Source organism: Orycteropus afer, unplaced genomic scaffold, assembly GCF_000298275.1.
Source record: "Orycteropus afer afer isolate SDZICR_OR568_19922 unplaced genomic scaffold, OryAfe1.0 scaffold00036, whole genome shotgun sequence".
NCBI lineage: Eukaryota > Metazoa > Chordata > Mammalia > Tubulidentata > Orycteropodidae > Orycteropus > Orycteropus afer.
The window spans coordinates 1,916,947-1,938,464 of NW_006921623.1; the positions used below are offsets into that span (position 1 = coordinate 1,916,947).

The window sequence follows — 21,518 nt, forward strand, 5'->3', positions numbered from 1 at the left end:
GGAATGACTTCTGTACCTAGGGCCCAGTTGGTAGACAGAGACAGTTCTATCCGCACTGACCCCAGCCTTATCTGAGGTTCCAAGAAGACTAAGAACTGAAGCTCCTGGAAAGTGGAAGAGATAGACTTGGCAACTAGAATTTTGATGCTCCTAGAACTCCTAGTTCAGTCTAGGGGTCAGGAAAGCTTCCCTGTGTCCAAATCTGAACACCAGAATCCTCCCTTCCTCAGGACACCAAGGAATGCCACCTAAGACTAAAGAAAAAAGGGCGCAGAAGAAGAAAAAGAATTCGGGTGCTGGTGAGTCAGGGTGGGTGGAGGTAGGTGCCCCCTCTTCTCCATGGTCCTTCCCAGAGACCAAGCAGAGGTTCTCAAAAGTTCAGCCCTCAGCATGACGTGATAAAGTTTTCTTGGCCCTTCCCCTTCCTATCCTCACATCCGAGTTCCACAGAGCAGGGATGCTGGGGAAATCAGTCACCAACCCTCTTCCTTGAGCCCCTCTGGCTCTGTGCCTTCCTCGTATATTTACCACACATATTTTGAGTACCTGCTATGTGCTGGTCAGTAAAAACACAATTGTGAACTCAGTGAACAAGGTCTCTGCCCCCAAGGGCCCATATTTCATTGTCCTTGAATTTTGTGTAGGAAGTAAGTCCAGGGTCTTGGGTGAGGACAGGATAAGCTGAGGTTCTCCAACCTCATCCATTGCCAATTTGCCAGGGCAGATGTGGAGGCTGAGTCAAAGTACAGGCTGGCTGTGCTGGAAAAGGAGTTGCTTCAAGACCATTTGGGTAAGAAAGGTGGGAGATCTGGGAGGTAACAAAGACAGGGCAATGGGGCATTTCTGTATCTACTACCTCCTTGGGGGATTGGAGAGCTGGAGCTGTGGTAAGGGGCTAAACTGGCCTCTAAGCATGCCCAAATGGGTAAGACTGTCAAATATCGGGATTGTGGAAGAGGGGCGGGCAGTGAGGGTTGATGACAGAACTAGGGAGCTATTTCTTATAGCCACAACATGGAATGAGTTTTTGCTTCTTAGTGATGAAGAGCCTGTGAGATTCTAGGGAAGAGAAGAAAAAGAAAGATAGGAAGAGCATAAGAGACTGGGTGGGCGGGCAGAGCCCATCATGCCCATAGGGGCTGATTCAGGCTGCAGGAGGTCCTGAGGGCACCTCTGGGATTGTTCACAGCTCTGCAGAGGGATGAGACCCGCCGAGCCAAGGCCTCTGAAGACCAGCTTAAGCAGAGGCTGCAAGGGTTGGAGGCTGAACTGGAGGGGGCCCGCAGTGAAGGAAAGGCCATATATGCAGGTATGTGGCCAGTGAGATGGGCAAGAGACAGAGACCTGGATGAGGAGGCAGAGGAAACAAGGCAAGGAAACAGGAGAGCTTCAGCCTTCCAGACCCAATTTCAGCCTTCCCAGCATGGCACAAATCAGATAGGATACTGAAGGCCCAAAGGAGGGGATCCTAGGCAGGGACCTTTTTGGCTCCCTGATGCAATATGCTTGATCGGTTGTAGGTTAAAAATGCAGTCATTGACATTATCTCATTCATTCCAGCTCCTCTGGAATGGGGGGACAGGGGGTCTGGTTTCTGCTTCCTTCCCCAGGTCTGCAGGGACTCACCATAGAATCATGGCCACCAGACCAAGCAGAGGTCCCCCCACCCCTCTCCACCCATAACTTCATCTCCTTTCCTCACCCCTACATTTCCACCTGGCTCCCTGGCCCCACCACAGAGATGAGTCGGCAGCAGCGGGCCCTGCAGAAGCAGATGGACACCCACAGCAGGCAGCTGGAGGAAGAAGTGAGGGGCCTTCAGGAACAGCTAGGTAGGCTTCCACTCCCTCAAGCTCTTTCTCTCCAAAGGTCACTGATGAGGTCCAGACTGAAGGGGTGGACTTAGGATGGTCCTTCTCTAGAAATCTGGGGCCTGGGCTCCCTTATCACTTTCCTCACTGATGCTCCCACCCATGAGGACTGGGGCAGAACCTCCAAGTTATATATAAGTAAAGAGGATCAGGAGGTCATTCCAGAAGGTAAGTCTCTCATCCTGCTTCCCCCTCACTTAGTCTCCAAATCCAGACATTACTCATCACCACTGCCACATCTCATGAGCAAAACGTATTCCCTGTTAGTTTGGCTGCAATAGGATTTCTACAGTGCAATTAAGGTAAAATGTTAGATTGATTTATTTCTATATCTCCAAGGACTAACACATAGTTGTTGTAGTTGCTAGCAGTCATTGGATACATTCCAACTCCTGGCGACCCCATGTGTGCAGAGGGGAACTACCCTATAGGGTTTTCAAAGCTGGGACTTTTTGGAAGCAGATTGCTAGGACTGTCTTCTGAGGCACCTGTGTGTGGGCTTGACCTGCCAACTTTTTGGCTAGAAGTCGAGTGCTTCACTGTACCACTGAGGGACTCCTAGCACACAGTAGGTCCTCAGTACTATTTGATGAATGAACAACGCCACCCAAATCAGCAAAAATATAAAAAAGCAGGAAGTCTTTGCTCTCTTCCCTTTTGCTTACAGGATAAAGTTGAAATACCTTAGCATGGCACACAAGAGATTTCACAATTTTGGCCTCAAAATTTTGTTAACCTAAAAGAGCTTCAGTTTAGCTACAGATACCCAGGAACTGCTTATCTGGCATGCCCACCCTGGGCTTCTTTCGTAATCCCTGCCTTGTCTCAAATTCATATTCAACCAACTTTGATTGACCACCTTCTATATATCAAGTACTTTCCTATACACTAACCTAGTGAGGTATATATTATTCTCCCTTTTAAGAGGAAGAAACTGAGGTCCAGAGAGAGGCATGCCTAAAGTTTCACAGGTAGTAAGTGATACCAGACTTTGGGCCCATAGCTCCTGTCCCAAGCATATTACACTCTTTCCTATACCTTAGTGGACCTTTAGCCCTTTACAGGGGACACGAGGAAGTAGATGACCTTGGGTGTGTGTGTGGGGTGGTTATCTAGCATGCTTCCATTCAAGTTCTGCTTCAGGTACCTTGGGAGTGTTTCCATCCTGTCCTCTTTCATCTTTTGCCCCAACTCCCAGAGACATGCAAGAGGGAGGCTGAGGCTGCCCGGGGAGTGGCTGAGCAAGCCCTTGCGGAGCGAGACCAGACTCTGTCTCAGCTTTGGGCCCACGTAGCAGACATGGAGGCCAAGTATGAGGAAATCTTACACGTAAGCATCACCCTCTGGAGCCCAGCCACCCCAGTACCCCACACTCCTCCTATGCTCCCCACATCTCAGCCAATGTAATGACTAACAGACCAGGCATGGGAAGTAGGAAAGAAACATCTCCCCTGACGACCCTGGTCCATTTTGAGGGCCAAAGGCAAGGGGATACAAAGGTGTCTCCCACTGAGAACAAGAAATTAAAACTGGCAAGAAAAGCTTCCAAATTGGCCTAGGGCAACTTCACCCCTCTCCTCCCTTCTCCTGAGGGCTGAAGCTTGGTATCTGCAGGGCAGTTTGGATCGACTCTTGGCCAAGCTAAGAGCTGTCAAGCCTCAGTGGGATGGGGCAGCACTGAAACTCCATGCCAGGCACAAGGAACAGCTGCGCCAGTTTGGACTCAACCCCCTGGATCTTTGAGCCTGGAAGCCTGTAGTCTTCAGGGCTCTCTGAGGCCCCTGTAATAAAGCTGTCTTGATGTAGAACTCAATGGAGCTGTGGGCTGTGGACATTTGGCCAAGAGGAGTGCCTCTCATAGGGGCATCTTGGTTCTGGACTGACCCAGTACCTTGAAGACTGAATGATATGAGAGAACTTTGACAAGATCTCAACCCTTCTGCCACAAAAACTGAGTCTTACCTCTTAAACCGGGGCCCTTTTAGTCCCTTCAAACCACCACCTCCTGCCCCCACCAACAAAAACACAGGCAGCCAGAAGTGTTGGGAAAGGTCATTTCTATAATCTGATGCTACAGTGACCAACCAGGCAACCACTATAGGGTTGTGTCCCCAGAATCCTGAGGTGCCTACAGCGGGAAGGGGTAGCTGATCTCCAGACTCTTGTAATACATGCTTAGGGCAAGTTCTAGGTGACTCCAATCCTGGTTAGCCTCACCACCTACCCTTCTCAGGCAGAAAGTCATCATTGGTACACAGCTCCTCAGAGCTCCCTCATGACCTCCTCTGGAGCCAGAGGGGAATGTCAGCTGGGAAAAGGCTCCCTCATGGGCCTTCATGAGGCCTCTGACCACACCCTTAGCTTGTTGGGCCCATGGAGGGAGACCCTGAGTAATTCTGTGATCAGAGGTGTCCAGAGTCCTTGAGCTCCAGCTTCTGGCTCCCACCAGCTCAGGTTGCAGAATAAAGACAAGAAAGCCTCTGGGCAGCTCTGTGCCAAGCAAGGGAGCACTATAGCATATCTGAGGCCAAAGCCCAGTCCTAAGTAGAGAGAGGAGGGAACAGGTAATTTGGGGGCCAGAAGAGTTCCTTTTCCTACCCCATATTTGTACTGGAATGTTCAAGAATGAGATTTGTTCCATGGGTCCTTCTGTCCTCCATCTAACAAAAACCAGTTACCACTGAATTGACTCCAACTCATGAACTTCGTGTATGCTAGAATAGAACCGTGCTACTCTGATTTTGCAGAAGTCGGTCACCAGGCCTTTCTTGCAGGCACCTCTGGGTGTACTTAAACCTCCAACCTTCCAGTTAGTAGCTGAGCACATTAACAGTTTGCACTACCCAGGGGCTAGCCCCCCACCTACCATCACCATAAGTCCTAACCTTTGTTACCCTACACAGCTCCTGCAGTCCTCCCTCTCTGCCTTCCTTCCTGCCTCCCCTGTGCCCCTCTCTGGCTGTTCACAGTTCCATCCAGCTGTCTCTTTCTTCTTACCTCTTGAGACTTTGAGGGAATCCAGGCTTCCAAGCCCTGCTGAGACCTGGCTGCCAGCTTCAAGCAGAGGGGTGGTTCAGCTTCGCACAGCTGCTGAAGCTTTTCTGGGTCATTCTCTCCACCCACAGGACACCCATTCACCTCCAGGATTATGTCCCCTGTTCGTAGCCCAGCCCGGGCAGCCGAACCTCCTGGGGTCACCTAGAAATGTGGGGTGGGATACAGAACATGGAACACCATGAAAAAGTTTGCTGGTCATGCCAAGGCTGTAGGGAATGGTGGAGAAACTCATTGAGAGGCAAATTATTAAAAGGATCCAAGGTCCATAGGGCACTCGTCACCTGGGAAATGAAAACATTGGATCCATTGGCCACATAGCTGAGTCGGAAGCCATAGGCACCACCAAGCCCAGGGTACAGGAAGCACTGGCGGGAGGCAACAAGAAGCATACTTGTAACTTCAACTGGTGGGTCCTTGGTCTCAACCAAGGGTGCTGAGAAGGTGTCCTGGGGAGAGGCAAGAATGTCTGTGCTCTCCAAAAAGAGGAGTGGGGACAGGCGGACCTGGAAGGAGACACATAGAGCAAAACTGCTGTTTCTTCCTCCACCTGCACCACTCTCACCCATTTCCATACCCAGCCCTTGCCCCTCAGCTCGCACCATGCTGAAGAAGCGGTCAGCCTCAGGGTCAATGACAACGAGGGAGACGCAGGAGCCCTGTGCCCGGATCCTGGACACTGTTTCCTCATGGCTCAGCCCCTCCACGCTCTCCCCAGCCACAGCCACCAGCCGGTCTCCAGCCAGCATCCCAGCCTTCTCAGCTGGCAGTCCTGGGTCCACCTCCCACAGAAACTGCCCTGGGACAAAAACATCCTCACTGCTCCTACCTCATTGTCCCCAGTGCCAAGCCAGACTACCATATGCACACAGGAGCCCAGCCCAGGGGGTACAAAAGGAGGAAGCCCAGGATGGGGCTCAGAAAGGGACCTCTTATGTGCACTGAAAGGGAGACGCTTGTGTGCCCAGCCCAAGGCCCACCTTCCCTACCCACCCCCAAGGCTCTCACTCACCGAGACGACCACCAAGGCCCTTCTCCTCCCGAAGCAGGAACCCAAAGCCCTGGGGCCCTTTCCTTAGGTGCAGACAACGGGGCCTGGTGGGCAATGCCCAGCCCTCTGCAAGGGGTGCGGCCAGGGGCATTCCAAGCTGACGACACTGTTCCTCCACTTCTGGTGCTGCCACCAGCACGGTCACCTGCTCTCCACTCTGCTGAAGCTGTGGAGACCCAGCAGAGCCTCAGCATCAACCACCTGAATGAGGAGGGAAGAGGCTGGCCCCTCCTTACAGCCCTTCCTCCTTGCTCCTCCTCTATCCAAAGGATGGAGGCACTAAGGGGAGACACTAAAGGCCATGGCATCAAACTGTCAAGGGAAGGATGCAAATGAAGGCACAAGATCAGAGTGGGGATTAGGTGTGTGGGGGGGTCTTTTGGCCTCAGCCCCAGACAAGTGGAGGGTAAGTGAGGAAGCAGGCAGCCATACCTTCCTGCTGAGTTGGTTATGAGTGAACTTCTCCACATTGATCCCATTCACTTCTAGCAGTCGGGCCCCAGGGGGCACTCCTGCCCGCTCAGCTGCTCCCCCAGTGCTCAGCACCAACCAGAAAGGACCCTGCTTTCCTGGAAGAAGAATAAGAAGAAAAAGCCAGCTTCAGTCTCCTGCCTGCTCAGAGCAGGGGCTGAGGGCTTCCCTCTAGACCTCCCCACCAAGCCTTTAAGCTCACCATGGGTGACGCTGAAGCCAAAGCCACCCTCATCTTTCACTATGTGGCACAGCCGGGGCCGGACCCCTGGGCCTAGGGTAGGACAGAAGTGAGCATCCTTGCCCTGCTGAGCTCGAGCCACATCATGCACGTGCCGTGCCAAAACCGTCAGCAACACCCGGGGACCACCGGCCCGGATTCGGCGTACCACCTGAACAAAGGGCATGTGGAGTGGGGAGGGTTTGGGGCTGGCCCTTGAAGCCAACTCCCATCCCTGGAACCTGCATTTTCACCAGATGAACCAGCTTTCTGGATGCCTTCACCCCATCCTTCTAATCTGCACACCTCTGAATCCTAGAGGTGAGGCTAGGGCCCTTCCCCATAGCGCCCCAGGAGGTGACAGCTTCTCTCTTCCTGGGGTTCTGCTGAATGTTTTCCTATAACTCTGAGAGCTCCAGCCCAACCTCACCGTTGTGTAGTCTTCATTTTCCACGACATCACTATTCACCCCCAGGATACGATCTCCTTCTTGAAGACCCTGATGCTGTGCAGAGGTGCCTGGTTCCACCCTGCACACCACAGGCCCAGCACTGCCCAGTTCCTGCTGCAGATGGAAGCCAAAACTCCTGCCCTCCTCTTTGCTTAGCAGACAGAAGCGAGGCCGCTTCAGGCTCCAGGAATCTGGAGAGGGAGTAGGGCAGCAGAAAAGGGAGGAGAGGGCATGTGGCCCGAGGATAGGTCACTGTGTGCTAGGCAGGCCCTGCCCCCTCTATAGGGCACCAGGTAGACTTCTACCCTGTATAAAGTGTTGGGTGTGGGTAGAGTGACCAGGATGGAAGGAAACTGCCTGCTGCCCTACCTCCATGTAATTACTCTCAGCCAAGGCTGTTATCAGAAGCCAGAAGTGAGTGATTACCAAGGAGATGGGCGGCTGTGTGGCACTGTGGTGCCACCTGGGGGGAAAGGAATGGCTGCCAGAGGGTGAGGGAATTACCAGACAAGTTGTGGTCTTCGGCCAGGGAGAGGACAGGATTATCAATCCCCAGCTTTGGGTTAAACTCAAACTTCCTGCAAGGAGGCAGGAGGAGAAAGCTCTACATCTGGACTTGGCTCTTGGCTCCCAGGATCTCCTTTAGGTGCTAATGGCAGCTGGAGAGCTTCCCCTCCTCCCCTTGCCCCCAACCCTTCATGGCACTTACATAGTTAATGAGGCTGTGTCCTGAAGATCTGGGTGGCGAGAAGTGGTAAGGGGAGGACAGGTACATTCCGAGAGGACTCAGGGGAAGCCCCAAATTCAGTACTTGTCCCTGAGCTGTGCTGCAGTGGGGCTCTTCCCTTCCCCCTGAAGTCATACCCCAGAGGGATATTAAGAGTCCCTATCCCTCCTCCCCCAAGTCTTTGGCACAGAAATCTGAGCATATCAGCACAGGGTGTGGACCAAGAAAACAGATCACCTCCTTCTCCTCTCCTAACTGCAGTCTACTTCCCTGAGAGCTCCCAGCCCCAAACTCAAGTGTGCCTTGGTGCTGGAGCCTCACCCTTCAATCTGCCCCCTAACTGCCCCCAAGTCACTCCACCCCGAAGGCTTTCTCCTGGCCTCCTCCTCCTCCTACCTGTGGCTGCCTCCATGACTAGATCAGCAATCCAGGCCCAAGGGTGGGGACAAGGTCCATCGCAACCAGTTGACCCTCCCTCCTACCCCCCAGGTCCCGCCTCCTTGAAGATGCTGTCGTGAAAGCAATGGGGTAATGGTTAACGGGAATGAAAGTCTTATTCTCTGGGGAAGTGAATGTGCTTTTCTGCCTCCATTCCTGGGTCCCAACTTTCTCTGGGGCCCCTCTGCTGCTGTCCTAGCTTCCCCTATGTACAGAGAAAGGCAGATGGCTGGTCACGGTAACTCCAAGCCTGAGGGGAAATATGAAAAAGGCAACAGAATTCTCCAGGCCAGCAGGATCTACCCGTATCCCAGTTATCTTGTTCATGATCTTCTCCTAGCCCCTACTACCTTTGAACCCAGTGCCCAAGAACCACTTGCAACAGGAAGTGGTCAGTAATTTTCCAACTGGAATTACCAGAATTACCATGAATCGCAGTAGCCAAAGAAGAGACTATAGGACACAGAAGACACATAGCTTTTTAATGGCAGCAAGTCAGGGCATCTGCCCTAGGGGCCACGAGCCATCAGTACCATTATGGTAAAGGAGGAACAAGGGTGAAGAGAAAGCACCAACGTGAGAGGAAGGTGGCTGTAGGCATTCTTGATGTCCACAGACAAGCCTGAAGGTAGGAGGTGGAGGTTGGGTTTGGATCAATAGATGTTTAGATCCTTTGATACATCTTCTGGATGGCAACACCTGGCATGATGGACATAAGACGGATGCCACATTGGTGGCATGACCAGAGAGTCCTTGGGAGAGGCAAGGTTGGGGATAGTACTAGAGGGCAATTTGGCCACCTAAATGTTCCATCCTTTATTCCCTTTATCAGAAGGGAGAAGTGGCAAACCCAGAGCATTGATTCCTTATCTTTCACCCTGGAAATTGCAGGGCTGGGGGCACTGGTTAGACATGCCCTAGGAGGGCTCCTGGCACAACTGTGCCCATTCCTTTGCCGCCAGTTCTGAAACGGGTCTTTCTAGAAGGAGAAGTGCAAGCTAGGAAGCCTTTAAGGAAGGGTTTTAAGGGCCAGTGGTCATACACTTAGGTGTTTGAAGCCACTTTCTTAATATCCAGGGCCTCCTAGCTGCTCCAGAAGGGCCTTGACTTCGCCTTCAACTCGCAGCATCTGGGCCTTGCGCCAAGGATTAAGGGTGGCACCCCGGCTATCTTCCAGGTCCCGCAACAGTAACTCAAGGTGGCGCCGGACCCGGGCCCGATCCCAGCTGTTAAGGTTCCGCTGGACTTCACTGAGGATCACCGACCAGTACTCGGATACTGCTGTCCCCTCTGTTAGTGATGCCACAACCTTGGCACCACCTTCAACTGTGCTCCTCAAGTCCCGCAGAACTTGGCGGCCTTCTGAGCTCAGCTCATTGAAGTAGAGGCTAGTATGAGAGAGAAGAGTAGAAGCCATTCAGCATGACTCTGAGAAGGAGGGGGCAGAGGATAGAAGGGCAAAAAGAGGTGATCTCACTGGTTGTGCAGTGTGATGGGCCAAGTGTCTGCAATAAGCCAGATATGGAGGGTAGTAGCCAATGGGAGGCTGACACTAGAACTCATGGGACCAGGGACAGTAGGAATGGGGCCACCAGGACCACAGGAGAAATGCAGTAGGGAATCAGGACAGGATAAGGGCCAGTCACTGAGCGGGTAGAGTTGGCTCAGAACCAGGATGACAAGCATCACTCAGAAGCCAGGAACAGAGGATAGGCACCAGGCCTAGGACCAAAGTTCCCCCTAGGGGGAGAAAGACACAGTGGCAAGATGGAAGGGGCTGGGAAAGTCTCAAGCAGCTAGACTGAGGGTAGGGGCAATGGGACCAGGGGCAGACTCACTGAAGCAGCTCCAGGGAAGGATGCTTCCGGGCAGCCTTGGCCAGAGCCAGGGCCGCCTTGTCGCCAGCACCATTGTAGGCCACATTCAGCTCCTGCAACTGCTGGTTGCAGTCCAGCTGGGCAGCCAGCAGCTCTAGGCCCTCATCACCAAGACCGGTGTGTAGCAGAGACAGGTGTGTCAACGAGGTATTTCCTGCCAGCCCCTCCACCAGCAGTGCCGCACCCGCCGCCATCAGTGGGTTGTTGGACAGTCTGCGGCCACAATGAACCCAAGGTTATGAGGACCCACTGCAGATGCCTGCACTGGACTTTAGAACTTGGGCCAAAGGGGTATACAGCCTGCAGCCAGGATGAGCCTGGATACAAAAAAAATGCACCCTCCAGAAAAGGAAGTAGAAATGGTGTGTGGTATATGGCGGAGAAGGGAGACTAAAGCAAAAGCTGGCTTCCCCTCTCCTCCCCCCTTTCATTCTCCTTTTCTCCTTGATGCCCTTCTTCCCTCTTCCTTCTCTCCTCCTCTTTACTATTTCCCTTCTTCCTTTTTTTACCCCCACCTCATCCCTACTTCTTCCCCTCTGACTCCTCCATCCTTCTCTCCTTTCCTCTTTCTCCCTCTTCCTTCACAACCCCTTACTCTAATTAGAAATTGGGAACCCATGAGTATCAGTTCCTAGTAAATCAATCAATACTTTGGGAGCATCCACTGAGTGCCCAGAATTAGGGTTATCCTTGGGAGGCTGCAAGGAATATCCTGGCACTGTTACCAGGCAACCTGCCTGGGTATTATTCTGCCCCCTCATCCTCCGCCCCCCTCCCCACACACAGGCTAATTTTAGACACATGAGAAGCTTTCTAAGCACCAACTGCTGGTGACATCTTCCCCCCTGCCCTGCTGCTTGTACTAGACCTGCTCATAGGACAGAGCCTAGACTTCTATCGCCTTTACTATATGATGGGTGGGCCTGTGCCAGGTACGTGTAAGTCAGGGAGCTCACCCTTAACCTTAGGTGGTCAGAGCCTTCTCCCAAGGCACTCACCGAAGAGTGGTAATTTGGCACTGGTCATGTAGCAGCAGGTCTCGGAGGTCCCTGCAGGCCTCAGGGCCCAGGCTATTGAGTTGCAAGCTAGAACAGGATAAAGTGGCCAGGAGGGGGAGAACAAGGAAGAAAGACCAAGACAGGAATTCAACATGGTGCCTGCCCCTTTCTCACCACCCTGTCTCTCACAGTCCACAATGCTCTCCCTTCTGCTATTGCTCCTGTCACCTCCACCTGCACCAAATTCCTTCATCCCACTCCCTGGGCTTCCTCAGTACCTTAGTTCCCCTAACCCCTTCTTTTCCCATCTCTTTGCCTCCAACCCTCTCTTCTCCTCATGCCTGTGCTCAGGGGCAGTATGGGTCCTCACCCCAGCTTTCGGGCATGCAGTAAGACAGGCATGAGTGTACGGAGCCCAGCAGGGTCCAGCTGGCAGGAAGCCAAGTTCACCTCATCCAGGGTATGCCTTCCACTGGCCAGTACAGCTGCCACCACAATGCACTTGCGGGGCGTCATGCGCACACCAGCCAGGTTGAGCTGGCGTAGCGAGCTGAGCATCTCAGCAGAGAAGCGCTGATTCTGGAACTCATAGTGGAAGAAGAGGTAGTCGAGGAGTTCTGAGGGGGGCAGCAGCTGGCGGCCCTGTGTGCCCAGCTTCTTCTTGATGGCCTGGGCATTCTCCAGGACATCCAGGTTTTTGATTGGGCAGCCAAGCTGAGCCAGCACAGCCCGGTTGTGGGCAGAGAGAAGCCCTCCCATGAACATGGGAAAAAGCTCAAAGACTTCATCCTCTGGGGGTTCGTCTGGGTGGCGCCGGGGGCCCTCCACACCCAGGATGCTGGCACCCATCTGGTCCAGAACATCATCATTGTAGTAGTCCTCCTCCCGGAACATTTCCAGCACCATGGCCTGGGCCACTGCCTCCTGGCTCTTACCCACCACACGCCCAAACACTCGTGGAACCACCTGGGAAAGGAAGCAAAGGATGAAAACTGGACTCTCCTGAGTCCCTTCAGAAGCACAGTGCCAGGCCTGTTCAGCCTTCAAGGCAAGCTCAGCGGAAGTTCCCGTGACTGCTCCAGCCCAGTGATCTCCCTAGAACTTGTAGCACATTTTGTCTGGTCACTGCCAAACTGCAACACATTCCACAGTTCCTCAGTGCCCATGTGGCATCCTAGCCTGGAATATATAACTTCATAATCTGGCCCCAACTGGACCTTTCCAGTGTCATCTCTCAACACTTGTCTCATGCACCCAAGTACTGGAACTTCTTTATTTTTCTCCAACACCCTATACAATTTCAGCTCAAAACCCACTTCCATTGAGTCAATTTCAACTCATAGTGCCCCTGTAGGACACAGTAGAACTGCCCCATAGGGTTTCCAAGGCTGTAAATCTCTATAAAAGCAGACTGCCACATCTTTCTCCCAGGAAGCAGCAGGTGGGTTTCAACCACAGACCTTTTAGCTAGTAACCAAGAACTTTAACCACTGTACCACCAGGGCTCCAATTTCAGCCCAGGGGGAAGGAATTTGTACACATTACACATTCAGTTTGGTACTGAGATAGGTGTTATGAATAAATCACCATCAACATCCCTGTCATCTACATCAAAGCAACAGGATTGAATCAGCTCTGGTTGGGCAATCTACTTCGTAAAGATGTCGTCTTGGAAACCCAAGGAAGGGTCGCTGAGTCAAACTGACTCGATGTCAGTGAGTTTGGTTTTTTGTATATGTTAAGGCCTAAGGGGGCCCTGCTAGTATAATGGTTAAGTGTTCATTGGCGGCTACTAACCAAAAGGCTGGCAATTTGAACCCACTCAGTGGCTTTGCAGGAGAAAGACCTGGCAATCTGCTTCCATACAAATTATAGTCTAGAAAACCCTATAGGGTCGTTCTACTCTGTCACATGGGATCACTATCAGTCGGAAATTGACTCAACGGCACTTAACAATATATCAAGGTCTGTATGATTTGACCTGTGCCCACCCTGGTGTCTGCATCACACCCTCCCTCACTATACTTCTACTCTCTTGGCTTTTCTCCTTCTCTTGACAGTACCACAGTTTCCCCTTCTTCAACAACTCTCTTCATGGGGTGTTTTTCCCCTAATTGACCCTGCAGGAATCAGATTATCTTTCCTGTAGATAGGCTTTCCTTAACTACCACCCCCATCCCCACTGTTACACACTTTCTTAGCACCTGGAACTTTTTATTCCAGACATCACCAATTTTAAATTTACATTTTTATGTGTTCAAACTGTAAGATTAGAAAGGGTAGAAGCCAAGGATTTTGTTATTTCCCCCCAGAATCTAACCTATTGCCTAGCACATAGCAGGCACTCAAATACTCGTTGAAAAAATAGATGTTTTGGGAGGTTTGCAACATCATCCCCCATCCTTACAATGGTTCTGTAAGGAAAGAAGGAAAGGTCCATTTCCCTGACAATGAACCATGAGTTTGTTCTCTGGTACCTCCTCTAATATCTGTTTGTTTGTTTACTTCTCATATGTGAGGTTCCTACCATAGAGGATAGAGTCTAGTGTCCCTTCTCCCAAGAATAATCTGGTAACAAGACCAGAAAATGCTACCCTATGAAGGAGCTCTGATAGCATAGTGCCTAAGGCACTTGCCTGCTAACCAGAAGGCTGGTGGTTCAAACCCACCAGCCACTCATCGGAAGGAAGATGGGGCAATCTACTTCCGTAGTGATACTGCCTTGGAAACCCAAGGAGGGGTCACTATGAGTCAGGTCCAACTTGACAGCACATAACAGCAACAACAACAATGAAGGTAAGGTCAATAGAACATGAAGAAACAGGTGGGACCAGTCCTCTGCTAGGTAAGCTCAGAGAAGGTTTGGGAGAGTGGCACTAACAATTCTGGCTGTTCTCAGGATAACTAGGGGGCTTTTTGAATCTCACCAGAAGACCACAGCCTGTAATCCAGATGAGGAAGCATATCTTCAAAGCCATGGTGTGGCCTTGGCAGTGGACATTAACCACTATCTGAAGCAATGATGTGAGAAGGCTTGGGCTGCGTGAGCCTGTGTTTGTTTATTTAACAAACATTTAAAGGACCCTTATTGTGTGCCAGGCTCTGAAGATTAATTCCTTTAATCCTCAAATTAGGCCAGTGAGATTGATTCTGTTATTATCCCCATTTAACAGAAAGGAATTTGAGGCACAGAGGGGCTAAGTAACCAGTGCAAGGTCACACACCTAGTAAATGGTAAAGCCTGTATTTAACCGAAGTAGCTGTTTTACTGAATCCCAGCTCTTAATCCTTATGCTTTGCTGTCTATAAAAAAGGAAAACTTGTTGAGATTTTTCCAGGACTGACCAGGGCTCTGGATCCTCACCACCAACATGAGTTACTGAAACACTCCTAGTGAAGACAAGTATGATCTAGCAAGGCACAACAGCTTGACAGAAATATTCATAATAGCTTATCTATCCATAATACAAAGAGCACAGAATTCAGAATCACAAAATCTGGGTTCATATCCCCCAGAATCTAACTTGTTGCCTAATAAGTTGAATAATTTATTATCTGAATGACCTTGGACAAGTCACCTGGCCGTTATGAGCCTCAATTTTCTCATCCACAGAGGGGTCATAATTATATTTCATTTCCAGGGTTGATGTGAGAAACAAAAAGAAGAAACCCTGATAAAGCCCCCAGAAGAAAGGAGCAGAGAGTGGCTCCTCTCTTCCCTTCAAAAACATAGCGCATCCATCCTACCCACAGCACAGTTCTCAGGCCTATAATTTGGTTTCTGGTGTGGACCTGTGCACACAGGATGGGCTGTCCAAAGCCAACTACCAAAGTCATTTATCCTCCCAGTATAAGTGAATAAAATGGCATCTGCTTTATAAATCTGTCTCTGGTGATTGAGTTAGGATGACTCAGCACTCCCAAAGCCTGATCACTTCTGGGGAAACAGATGCAATGGAGTTTCGGGACCTGCAAAGGAGATGACAGACCCCGGACTGCAGTGATCCCTGCCTCCCAGCAACAAAGACTGGGAGGAGAGACTTGAAAAAAAAACTACTGTTAGGGTTTTAGGATTTTGACTACAGTCCTTGCACCCTCTGATTCCCCTTCCAGTCTCTAAGTCTTCCCCAGCCTTGCAGCTTTTCTCTCCCCACTCCTTAGGTCCCTGACCCTATAATACAAAACAGAACTGACCCACAGAATTTCCAAGGCTATAAATCTCTATGGAAGGAGACTGCCATATCCTTTTTCCATGGAGCAGCTGGTGGATTTGAACTGCTGACCTTTCAGTTAGCAGCCAAACACTTTAACCACTGTGCCACCAAGGCTCCTTCCTTATGTTCCAGTTTCCCTAAAAGCCAAATTGTCCAAATCTGAAAACAAGAATCGAGAAAAGGATCCATACCTGGGCAAGAAGTAGCAGCTTCCTTCTGGGAGAAAAGTAAGGGGTGAACACAGAGCTATAGGAGCTGATGGCCTGGGGTCCTGAGGAGGGAAAGAGCAAGGGGGTGGGGACCTGGGGCTGTTACCTTGAGCAGGTTGAAGAGCAGAGGCAGAGCCCGCAGGGGCAGCAGCTTGGCCACAATGCCTAGTACCAGGCTGACATCCTCCCCTACACGGCCCACGAGCTCAGCCACGTCCTTGCCTACTCGCTGCAAGGTCGTCTTGTGCAAACCTAGCACAATGTAGAGGGCGGCCAGGTATTCCTGCATGGCGGGCACAGTGAACACGAAGGTGCCTGGATGCCCTGGCTCCACGCATGGGGCCAGAAAAAACCTCAGGGCATCTCGACGGAAGACATGCAACAACTGAAACTCCTCTTCCGTCTTGATGCCAGCTTCAAGACATGTGCGGACATCCTCTTCAGAGAAGTAGGTCTTGCGAGAGGTCACCCCCATGTGGGCCAACTTGCCCAGGGTTCGGGCCGCATAGGCCATCAGAGATACCTTGGAGGGGTCAGTGCTGTCCAGCATTTCCCCACTGAAGTTGAGGCGCAAGAAGCTGGTGTAGATGCTTGTGAGGGTCTGGTCGGCAGGTGTGGGGGCATGTAGGAAGTGCAAGGTGGCACACACAAGCCAACAATAGGAGGGCAGGAAGCAGGCAGCAGAAATCTGGTGGTGCCCCTCCAGGTTCCGGGACAGCATCTGCACCAAGTTGTCACGCTGAGCTGAGATGGCTGAGACATCTGCACCCTCAGCACTGTGTCCACACTCTGGTTGGTTCAGACGGAGCTGGAAGTACAGCTTCTGCAGGTTGGTATCAGAGAAGCCACAGATCTCACCATAGCGGCCCACATACTTGCTGGGGATGCGGCCAATGGCAGAAGGCCGGGTGGTCACCAGAATGCTGGCCTGGAAAGATAGGTCATGGTTGAAGGTTAAGAAAGATCTGGGGGGGTCCTGCTCACTTCACTCCCCAAGGAGTTCCTGAAGACTGAGTGTCCAAGGATGAAGATGATGATGACATCAATTATAGAGCACTTAGTATGACTCAGGCCACTGTGCTAAGTAATTATATGTAGTATCTCATTTATCATTACAATTCAAGGGGTGAAAGAAACTGAAATTTGGAGAAGTTAGTGACTTGCTCAAGGTCACAAAGCTGGTAAGTGGAAGAGCCAGGATTTGAACCAACTCAGGTCCTACACTTTTACCCAATGAACATATGGACACAAGGCACACGAATCCCTAGGAGGCAGCAGTGGCAAGGGGACGGGGGACCACCCACCTCAGGCAGCATGTATTTGCGCAGCAGGTTAACAATGATGGCAGCTGGTGCTTTTGGCTCCTCAGGGTCGCTGCAAAGCCCTGTGCCTGCAAGCCGGAAGTCAAGGTTGAGACGCTCCAAGCCATGGAGCACAAAGAGCAGGTGGGACCCGGCAGCAGCCATCAGAGGCAGAACCTCCTTCAGGGGCGTGTATCGCTGGGCCACGAGCTGGCACAAGGAGGCTGGGGTGGGGCCCAAGGATGACAGGTCCTCGCAGGAGAAGGGGATGAGGAGCTCAAAGGCTGGCAACTGCCCGTGACACCAGTCCAGGACCATCTTGCGCACCAGTGTGCTCTTGCCTGTACCCACCGTCCCATACAGCACCACTGTCTGCACCCGGCGCCCACAGGCATCTGGGCCAAAGAGCTGAGACAGAGCCAGTGGGGGGAGCCCAGGCTGGGGCAGCTGATGTTCCCCAGCCAGCTCCGCAGACGGGCAAAGCAGCTCATCAGGGGTGCTCTCCCGGATCACAGGGTCCACGTGGACCGTGTCTAGGGCAAAAGTTGGGCCAAACTGGCGCTCCTCCCTGGGCAGCCGGATGAACCACTCGGCCAGGTTCCTGCGGTGCTGCTGGATAGCTTCTAGAAGGAAAACCAAGGGAAATGGGTGAAGGAAAGAAGCTGGGAGATAAAGCGCTTAGGGCAGGTGAGGGAGAACCTGTGTGATGCAAACGGTTAATGTCCAAAAAAAAAGTTTGCGCCCACTCAGAGATGCCCCAGAGAAAATGCCTGGTGATCTATTTCCGAAAAAAAAAAAGGCCACTGAAAACCCTACAGAGCACAGTTCTACTTTGACACATATGGGGTTGCCATGAGTTGGAGCCAACTCATCAGCAACTGCTTTAGGGCAGGTCAGGGTGGTGATAGGGTCAGGCTGGGGAAGTCAAGACACCAGGAGATGCTGTCTGGGCACACAGGACTCCCTTGGAAAACATGGACTGTCCAAAAAATTTGGAATTCCTTTGGCAGAATATGGGGAACCACTGAACAAATGATGCCAAGACCAGACTGCCTGGTTTCATAGTTATCTGTGTGTTTTTTCAACCTGACTGAACCCAGAGATTGAAGGTAAGGATGGCATGTCTCCAACAATACTCTGTACAGAGTAAGTGTGCTGTTCAGGAGGGATACGTGTTCTGATGGACAATGGGGCAAGAGAGGGAGCAAAAGACTACTGATGGGCAATGTCAGGGGATCCTCTACACATCCCTCATCATTCCAGCTTCTCCTTCCAGAACCCCTCTTCAGGCTGACTGAGGTGCCAGTCCTTTTACCAGCTACAGAGACGCTCCGGAACAGCTGTCCATGCCTCTCCAATGGGGGAGCACTGCCTGCTGAGCTTCCGTGGTGGCGTGTAAACACCCTGGGAACAAGAAGAGGGGATAAGCTGAGACTTGGGTACCAGATTTAGCCCCGCACAGACTCTGGACCCTCTAGACCAGTGGATTTCTGGCTTCCTGAGATCCAGGCCCAACACTGGACACCACGTTGAGAGCCTTGTCTGAACTCTCATACTCTTCCAGGGACTGAGGTCTCACTCCTTGCCCTCCAGCTCCCTATGCTGACTGTCTGCCTGGAACTCTGGCTGGCCACTGCCAGACTCCGCCCCACTCCCCAAAGGTCCTCCCTCAGGCTGACCACTATGACTTCTACTGTAGATGATCTAAACCAACTTCCTCTCAAGCCTGGTTGCTAACTCCACCCACTCTCCTTCCCAGAATACCAAGCCCCCTTCCTCCTGCTCCCAGAGATCAAGCTAGCTCCAAGTCTTGACCCCTCCCACCCTGTTGTGCCCAGATGTGTTTTAAAGTATGACACCAAGGTCTCACCTAGGGGGCCCAAGAGGACAGTCTCCTATAAGGGGCCAACTCCAGTGGATCAGAAAGGGGATATACTCATCTACAGAAAAAAGGGAGAAGGAAAAAATAGTATATAAGGATCTTACTCACACTTTCCCACGACCCCAATCTCTGTTAAGCCTCTCATTATCTGCTCTCATTGCAATATTATATAATTTTCTATTACATCTCATAATAATCTGATTAACATTTACCTCCCCTCACAGACTATGAAGCCTACAAGAGCAGGGATCACATCTGGTTTTGTTCGCAATTATACACCTAAAGTTTAGCACAGAGTCTGGCACACAGCAGGTACTCAGTAAACATTATTGAATGTGAAATGAAATCAGACAAATGTTCCTGGGCTTGTATAACTACAAGAGGCCCTACCTAGTCCAAATCTTCTTACTTTTAGATGAGAAAAGGGAAGCTCACAGAGAGGTGACTTGCCCAAGGTCAACAGCTAGTGAACTGCAGAGCTAGGACTAGTGCACCTGATGTCTGGATCCCTGCTCTCTGGTAGGCACCATCTAGACCCTGAAGAGGAAGAGAGAGATAGGAACAGAAACCTCTGCTTCCTGCTCACCTAGTGGCTGGGGTACTCTTCCGAAACCAGAGCCCCAAGAGGCCCTGGGCAATCGGCAGGCCCACCTCATGGTAGGAGAGAAGGTCAGAGCCCTGGAGATAGCACCACCTTCTATTATGCTTCCTGTAAGAAAATTGGTGTGAATGGAAGGCAGTCCCTGTGCCAACCAAGGAGGGACCTTCCTCCTCAGAAGAGGATCAGCCCTTCCTTAAACGTCAGCATTGCTGAAGCCCTGTCCTGGCTTTCAGCTCTCCTCCCTCTCCTACACCTGCCACCTGAGTGATTCCATTCTGTCACCTACTACCTGTTGCCTTTTTATGATTTCTAGCCTTACACTGCTTTATTGTTTTCCTGTTATTTGCTTGGCTGCCAACAAGCTCAGCTAGAAGTCCTGTGCTCATTTTCAGTGGCTTTTCTGAGCCTAGAATTTCCAGTAATAATTATCCACTCCCTTCTGGTAGCATAGTGCCTAAGGCACTTGACTGCTAACCAGAAGGCTGGTGGTTCAGACCCACCAGCCACTCCTCAGAAGGAAAGTTGGGCAATCTACTTCCACAGTGATACCTCCTCAGAAAGCCAAGGAAGGGTCGCTATGAGTCGACGGCACATAACAACAACAATCTGTCTTTTGTTACTTAGCTATCAGGTCCCTTAGCTGAGTTTTAATGGTTTTATCATTTTATCTTCTCTGTGACTTTCATGTAAGCTGCTTTTGAGGCTGGCATCAATAATAAATAGATAAATAAATAAACTTGCTGCTTGACATCTCCGTATGAATCTCCTGCCAGTGCTTCAAACTTTATGGCTGTAAAACTCATTCTCCTTCTCCTTTTAGTTATTTGCTACAGGTCTTCCCAGCCACATAAATTAGACTAGACACCTGACCTCTATCTCTTCAAATTCTTGCCCCCTCTTTCAGTCAATCCAAACAGTCCTAGCAATTCCTCCTCCCAAAGCTTTGCCTGTGTGGCTCTGTTGTATCACCCCAGTGCTAACTCAGCCCCTCCTAGGACTTACAGGGACTCCCATCTCCCCACTGGTCTCTCTGCCTCGGGTCTCATCCCATTCCAACCCCTCTCCTAGCCACCAGCCACCTCCCCAAATTTCTAGGTTACTTACAGAGTTGAAACATCCTTGGATTAGCCCCACCGGTGCCCTATTTGCCAGGCCCACAAATTCTTGCTCACACTTTCCTAACTTAGTTAGTACGCTTTTCTCAGCTTGGAATGACTTTCCTCCTCTGTCAGATCGTCAATCTTTTAAGACCCTGCTCAAAGGTTCCTCTTCTGGGATGTCTTTCCTGATGTAGCCAAGCTCTCTTCTAACAAATGGAGGGGGCTCCTATTAGGTGCCTGGTCTCCTTCATTGAGGTTGTGGCTCCTTACTGACAAGACACAGTTAGGACCACAGTTGCTACTCACCAATGTAGGTTGTGGAGCAAGATTTTTATGTTTTATTGTGCCAGTTGAGTTGGGTGTCCCTCAATACTATGGTCCTAAGTCGATAGATCCATCGGATCTCTCTCCCACAGTGTCTGGCTGTCTCTGAGGGATTGTCCTATGTCTGTCTTCTGTTGTTTCTGTAAGGATTGCAGGTATTTTGTATCACTGATATGTGTGCAAGATAGCCTCAGCTGAATCTATCCTTGGTCTATAGTATAATCCTGTTCACTGACTCCCATCTGATCTTCTCAGATGTTTATGTGTTTATCTGTAGCCTGGTGTTTGGTGTTAATAGTAATGCTAATACCGGTATTAGCCTCTGTCATCTATATCTTATGTGCACCATTCGGTGTCCTCCCTTTCCCTAATGTCAAGTGGCCATCTAAGATGCAGCAACTAATGGTCTCCTATCGTCTGAAGAAGAATGCAAAAAAAAAAAAAAAAAAGGGACATTTGGAAGCAATCAGCCCTAGGACATGATGGACTTCAAGACCAGAAGAACTACATAGTGCCTGGCTACCAATGCCAACCACTCAGGAAAGGCTCAAAACTGTAGATCTTGGATGAAGTGGGAGGAAAAAGGTGGAACAAAATCCAAAAACACCATAATGACCAGAATTACTGGTCGGATGGACTCTGGTGGGACCCCCAATACTATGGCCCTGGGATACACTTCGGGCCTGCAATAAAACTCATTCTCAGGGGCTAGCTTTTAGCCCAACAGTA

The 21,518-nt window shown here is 50.9% G+C and overlaps 3 protein-coding genes across 3 annotated transcripts; 1 reads left to right on the forward strand and 2 right to left on the reverse strand.

Annotated features, from left to right (window-relative positions):
* The first annotated feature begins 241 nt into the window (after nt 1–241).
* CCDC153 (coiled-coil domain containing 153) lies at nt 242–3,614 on the forward strand. The gene is made up of 6 exons (XM_007936585.1): nt 242–299; nt 725–790; nt 1,190–1,309; nt 1,740–1,832; nt 3,070–3,200; nt 3,486–3,614. Exons 1-6 carry the CDS (start codon nt 242–244, stop codon nt 3,612–3,614), a joined length of 597 nt encoding a protein of 198 aa, XP_007934776.1.
* Nucleotides 3,615–4,381: 767 nt separating this feature from the next.
* Nucleotides 4,382–8,257, reverse strand: PDZD3 (PDZ domain containing 3). Its single transcript, XM_007936434.1, has 11 exons — nt 8,242–8,257; nt 7,828–7,855; nt 7,623–7,696; nt 7,098–7,309; nt 6,650–6,839; nt 6,409–6,545; nt 5,938–6,142; nt 5,528–5,724; nt 5,210–5,431; nt 4,869–5,069; nt 4,382–4,411 (listed from the first exon to the last, which is right to left on the reverse strand). Exons 1-11 carry the CDS (start codon nt 8,255–8,257, stop codon nt 4,382–4,384), a joined length of 1,512 nt encoding a protein of 503 aa, XP_007934625.1.
* A 1,092-nt stretch (nt 8,258–9,349) lies between these two features.
* On the reverse strand, nt 9,350–19,420 carry NLRX1 (NLR family member X1). The gene is made up of 9 exons (XM_007936435.2): nt 19,351–19,420; nt 18,753–18,822; nt 18,198–18,286; nt 16,886–17,505; nt 15,688–16,509; nt 11,529–12,124; nt 11,159–11,245; nt 10,122–10,373; nt 9,350–9,671 (listed from the first exon to the last, which is right to left on the reverse strand). The coding sequence occupies exons 1-9, from the start codon at nt 19,418–19,420 to the stop codon at nt 9,350–9,352; spliced, it is 2,928 nt and encodes a 975-aa protein (XP_007934626.1).
* Nucleotides 19,421–21,518: the final 2,098 nt, after the last annotated feature.